General features: G+C 29.8%; 1 protein-coding gene across 9 annotated transcripts in view; it reads left to right on the forward strand.

Moving 5' to 3' along the window:
* Positions 1-6,340, forward strand: part of Ack-like (activated Cdc42 kinase-like) — a 54,327-nt gene that overhangs the window by 3,740 nt on the left and 44,247 nt on the right. For all 9 annotated transcript variants that reach the window (XM_067046452.1, XM_067046455.1, XM_067046454.1 and 6 more), the window contains exons 5-12: positions 667-815; positions 1,071-1,211; positions 1,946-2,105; positions 3,612-3,728; positions 3,902-4,008; positions 4,335-4,468; positions 5,304-5,446; positions 5,534-5,654. In XM_067046452.1, the coding sequence (XP_066902553.1) occupies positions 667-815; positions 1,071-1,211; positions 1,946-2,105; positions 3,612-3,728; positions 3,902-4,008; positions 4,335-4,468; positions 5,304-5,446; positions 5,534-5,654 (1,072 nt within the window). The remainder of the gene's footprint in view (positions 1-666; positions 816-1,070; positions 1,212-1,945; positions 2,106-3,611; positions 3,729-3,901; positions 4,009-4,334; positions 4,469-5,303; positions 5,447-5,533; positions 5,655-6,340) is intronic.

The following is a 6,340-nucleotide window of genomic DNA, read 5'->3' on the forward strand; positions in this document are numbered from 1 at the left end:
TATAGGAAGATGGTCAGGGTTGCGGTCACAAGTGAAACGAAAATAGTTGTAAACTATTTTCGTTTCACTTGTGACCGCAACCCTGACCATCTTCCTATATATTAAATGTATGGTACAGATCAAATATAAATTGGACAGAATTACTAATGTGCTGTATGGTTGAAGAGCCAAAGTCCTGGAGAAAGTGACTTTTCTTTTGCCATGTAGACCCGTGGTTGTCCAAAGTAGTTGAAAGAGCTACTTTCTGTAGCTATCCGATTGGAAGCGACTTCTGCCTCCTGGTGCAGTATGTAAAATTGTGCCTGGGCCAGCTCCCAGATCTCTATGATAAAGATCGCTCACTTACCACTTATAAAATAGATGCCATTTAATGTAAAATTGCTATAAGCCATTAATGATTCCTTTAAATTTGACTTCTTGAAGATTGTTCATAAATATCATCAAATCTGTAAATTAGTCAATCTGTTACAGTACTTAATAAAATTCTAAATTTTGTTAATTCAATTAAACCATAGAAATCAAAAAGCTTCTTAAAGAGGAAGGAAATTTATAAATTTCTTGTATTTCATTAGTAAGTCATTAACAAGTGCCTAAGTATAAATAATTAGTAAATTTGTTTTTAAAAAATTATTTATATTCATGGAGGCTTTTTCTCCCTCATGTTAGGTTACAGAATTAGCTGCTCTTCGTTCATTACTTGAGTGTTTGAAAGAACCATCGCTGAGATCAAGTTTTCCAGTCCTCTCCCTCTGCCACTTCGCCATTCAGATTTGTGATGGAATGCAGTATTTGGAAGCTAAAAGACTGATTCATAGGTATTATTTTGTTTAATGAAGATATTTATTTAGTATGTTCTATGCTTTGTTGACATATTGTATTATATTTCATTATATATATATATATAAAATTATTGAAAAGAATACAACTTTGAACTTACTAGCAGATGAAAGAAGTCTAACAAAATGAACAGTAACACTGACATAGTAAGTCAGTATATTAAACAAACTTTTGTTTTCACTTTTCCTCATAATACTATTTGTTAATAAATATTTTTATTTTTTTGTTTACAGGGATTTAGCTGCAAGAAATATCTTAGTGTTTTCTAAAAACAAAGTAAAAATTTCTGATTTTGGACTTTCCCGAGCTCTTGGAGTTGGAAAAGATTATTATCAAACAAATTTTAATGTCAATTTAAAATTACCTATTGCTTGGTAAGATTTTGCTTTATTATTTCCTTATATAAAAAATAAAATCTCTCTATTACATGAAAAAGTTTATTTTACTCTCTCAACGAATTGAACTGTTATAATTTCTGTAAAAGATGGATCTATAGACAGAAAAGGTGATGTTAGAGTTTACCTGAAAAGTGAATACGAACTTCGTTTTTGAAGAGGCGCTTAATTGAAGTACAAATTAAAATGCTGGGATAAAAACTTAAATTTGTTTTTTCTTTTTCCTGCTTATACTATCTTGGAAAAAAATAATACAATCTGAACTACATAATACATGTAAATTACAGTTATATAATTTCAGCAACAAGTAGTATAATTAAATTAACAGTTGTATAATTTGTTAAATAGGGGTTGGTCTGCCATTAGGTGGGCAGGGGTATTTGTTTTCAAAATACTCACAGGTTATTACTGAGTAATTTGAGACATCAAATTTAAAAATCGGTTTTGTAGTTTGTTCGAAGCTTTGTCCATAAAATGAGCAGGTTATGTGACAATCCTAAACATGTTACCCATTCAATGAGAAGAATGTGTGACACCCCTAAAGACTTTACCTGCCTTTTGGCTTCGTTATAGTCTGGTAAAAATTCTGAATGGAATTTATAGTTTTCTATTTTTTATTTGTTTTTTTTTAGTGAGTAATTGATTTAAAAAATAACCTTTATTTTACTTCTTTAAATGGACAACAATTTGCTAATAACGAACTATTTTTTCAGGTGTGCCCCTGAATGCATTACTTATTTGAAGTTTACAACAGCTTCAGACGTTTGGGCATACGCTGTAACATTGTGGGAGATGTTCTCTTATGGCTTTCAGCCATGGGCTGCGCTAACTGGACAGCAGATATTAGATGCAGTTGATGAGCCTGATCCACAGGTACATAAATTTTTATTTCTTATTTATTTTTATGTTTAATTAACTGGTTAAAATAATTATATTAGTGAATATTGTGGTCTTTTACCTGCGAATCCCATTAATTATGAACATTTATTTTTTAGAAAACTAAATAATATAAAATATTTTAGTGTTTAATAATTTGCAAATTAAATGATATTTTTTTTGCCAAGTGAATACTTGTTTCAATATTTCAGTCCACAGTTGATTTTAGGCTTGAATATTATCTAAATAGGACATATTTAGGGAACTTGGAAGCAAAAGAATATGTTTCCTACAAATTTTACTTGGCAGGCAAAAAATTGTTTAATGTATAAAATGCGGCATTATTATTTTTTAAAAATGTGGCTTATGAAGCGACCATTCTGTCAGTTGACTTATTGTTTTTTCAACTACATATACCTATATTCTTCCTGTCTTTTATATAAATAAACAATATTTTTCCCTTTACTATCTTACCACATCATTACGTCATGGTTTGCCTAAACCAGTTGTTCCCATTTTTTTTCACATTTAAAATTGTTTTGCACCCGTAGAAGAATTTCACTGCATCCTTGTTGGGCTGGATAAAATTTTCGGGACAATTATCCTTAAAGCGGTTGAAAATGTACGAAAAGAAGAAAACTGGTGCAAATTAAATGTTCGAATTGTATATGTGTATATATAGTTGACCGTAAAATTGATATATAGGAAGATGGTCAGGGTTGCGGTCAAAGGATCCTTTGACCGCAACCCTGACCATCTTCCTATATGTAAATGTTCGAATGTTTACTGAACGCAAAGTATCAAATGCATGTTTTGTATAGTATAATATTTTTAATAGTTAACCATTAGTAATAGATACATATGTTAAAAATTAAATAAGAACTACCACTATAACCTATGAACGGTATTAGGTTCAATACTAATAATACATCGAATATTTCTTAATTATGTATTTATTACTATGCCTAAATGGCCTATGAGTGGTATTGGATGATGGTATTGCCATTTTATATAAATGTATTCTACTTCTAAAAACTTAAAAATTAGAATTTACAAAACTAATATTTTTGCCACTGTTCCTTATGGATATGAGACGTGGCCCCTTGCACTAAGGGATGAACAGCGCCTTAAGGTTTTTTTAAAATAAAGCATTACATATTCAGACTGAAAAAGGATGAGTTAATGGAAGAATTTAGAATTAAGGAAACTGCACTCGGTAAGTATAATTCAGGTTATAGCATTGAGGTATATAAGATAGGTGAGTAAGCTTCTGGGACTTAGTAACAAATGGATTCCTATAATGTCAATAAATACTAAACCGATAAACATCCGAGGGGTTGACCGAAACATATATGGGATGATTGCGTGTGTTTTCTTATTTAAAAAAGATGATCTAATATTGATTTTGCAGCACTGGTTGTTGTAATTTACTATCTAATTCGATTAAATACGTTCCTACAGTCATTGCTTCATTCCAATATGTGTATTTTATTTTTTTTGCAGAGGCTGGAAAGACCTGAGTGCTGCCCTAAAGAATATTACAGCCTCATGTTAAAGTGTTGGCATCATGACCCCAATAAAAGACCAAAGTTTTGTGAAATCATGAAGCAGCTGCCTGATGTGAGTGTATTATTAATTTATTATTTGTCTCTTGTGGAATTAAAAGACTTGAATGCAATCTATTAAATGAGTTAGTGAAATACTTATCTTTTTTTTTATCAACATTTTATTGGCTGTAGTTTATAAATTATTGTATTGAAATGGCCTAAATTATTTGTAATTTTTCTTTACAGTGTAAACCAGAACAAGTGCAATCTATTCAAGATTCTGGAGATGACAGGCTGAAAAGAGACCATTTAGTCTTCCGCGTTGGTGATATTATAACTGTGCTTGACAAGAGGTATGAAGCTTTATTAGTCATTCTAATGAATTTAATATTTTCCCCAAGAGATGTACCAGAAACCGTTCCTGCGGGTTCTATTTTAGATCAAGATCTGTTCATTCCTTTTATATCATCATTTAAAGTGTTCTTGTCTTTATGATAGGTTCTGATACAAAATAACTTTTAAACTTTTCCATGAATTTAAATAATTATTCCACCGAGTCTCCATGTTGCATGCCTGATTTATCCATTGGGGTCAAGCTCTCTCTTCCTAGTTATATATTGACCTATTATGTGGACTACTTAAAATGAGAATTTCATTGTACAATTTTTTTTTTTTTCAGTCCTTTGCAAGGTAGCGCATTGTGGAAAGGAGTTTTGAACAGTGGCAAAACAGGTCTATTTAATCCAGCTTTAACAGTAGCTTACCTAGGTTCTAATTTACCCTCAAATAAGCCATCAGAATTCGTTAGAGGAGGTTTGTATATTGTTTCTAAAATTATCACCACCTTTTTGAGCTCCATTAAAAGTTATATTTTTGACAAAGACTGGTAATCCAACAGATTTATTTTTGTTTTGTGTTATCTCATTAAGAGTTTCAGTGGTCTATGTTGTAAGACTCAACTCATATTAAAAATAATTTTCTTGTTAATCAATGCCTGTTTTGAGTCCCTAGTTGAATTTACTTACTTTGTATTATTTTTTTTAACTGGCATAGTTACTGATTATTCTTTTGAGTTTACATCACGTAATTGAAGGTTGTATTAAGTAATGAATACAATCTTAAATTACTAATATAGTTAGTTTTGTCTGGTAGAGAAATTAACTATCTTTAAATGAGCGGTTATAATGTTCCACAAGATTTATAGTTTTTGTGCTATTGGAAAAACAAATTAATTTTTTTTATAAAAGAAGATGGTACAGGTCCAAGCGGCGACTCACGATAAATAGTTCAATTACTATTTGAGTTATGTTGTATTATTGGTACAATTTAGCCTTTAGTTTTATCCAATAAAGAATTTAATTATCTATTGAATGAACAGCCATAATATTCCAGAAGATTTATACGTATAAAATTATTCAAAAAACAAGTAAATTCATTTTTAATATAAGAATTCTTTAACTAATTAAAAAAGGTATTTCTTCAAACCCCGCATGAGTTTTTCGAATAAGACTGGTAGTTCTTGAAATTAGCAAATTCAAAGAAAGAAACTCTTAAGCTTTTTATGATAGTCTAAATTAAACAATTTAAATCTATGTATATTTTATCGGCTTTTAACTTGAATTATTATTTATAAAAAAAATGATTTCAGATGGGAAAAATGCGTATTCTTCTAAAAGAAATAGATTAAAACCTGAAATGATCTCAGGGCCTCAAGGAGATATGAAGCATACAGGTCACGTCGGCCTTGATGGAGCATATTTTGGAGATATCTCATTCCTTGGAGGAAATAAGGTGGTGTATTGTTCGACTCTGTAATTTTAATATGATTATTTTATTGCTATCTCTAAAAACATTACTAATTTTTTTTAATTTTTTTAGAAATACGAGCATGTACCTAAACAAGTAGTGGCACCTTATAAACCAGGAACAGATTCGGAAGACACAGGTAGTATTTCTACTGATAGAGCACCATTACTTAGCAACATCACTCATAGTAATGGTAAGCATCGAATATAGTTTGTTTGATAAAAAGCTAATATAAATCTATTATTGGTAAAAGTGCGAAACCACTTATGTTCAAAATAGTTTGATTCAGATATATTTTATTTTTGCATAAATTATATGAATAATAATTAATTGTTATTTTTTTCTATTCAATAGATTATCAGTTGCTAGTCCATATTACCATATTCAACCCAAAAATAGGTTCAGGTTTTTTTCTGAAATCTTTCAGTAAAATTGGAGGTTGACCTATATTGGGATTTGTCATATATTAAGAATTAGTCTAGAAAAATTTGAGTTAGATCAGACTCGGGGTCTTTTCATAATGTATTTTTGTAATTGGGCCTTAACATATTTTGTATTTTTAATAAATGAAAATTTTTTACTAACAAAACTGGGGAGAGATAAAGTAATAAAAAAAATCTAGCATAATGGGATAATGGATGATATATTCAAGGAAAATGGTGTATTTACACTAAGAGTTGAGTTGGAAAACAAATGTAGTTTTAAAAAATCAAAACAGAAGATTAGCTGACGTAATACTTCAAATTAAGTCTTAACTCTTCTAATTGGGTAAATTAAGGCAGAAATTAAAAAGTATTTTCTAATTTAAAATCCACATCATAATATTATAATGATAGTTATCTATGTTTAAGCTTGGTTATTCATATTTGAGATTATATA

Source organism: Halyomorpha halys, unplaced genomic scaffold, assembly GCF_000696795.3.
Source record: "Halyomorpha halys isolate HHAL.00 unplaced genomic scaffold, Hhal_1.1 Scaffold533.1, whole genome shotgun sequence".
Lineage (NCBI taxonomy): Eukaryota > Metazoa > Arthropoda > Insecta > Hemiptera > Pentatomidae > Halyomorpha > Halyomorpha halys.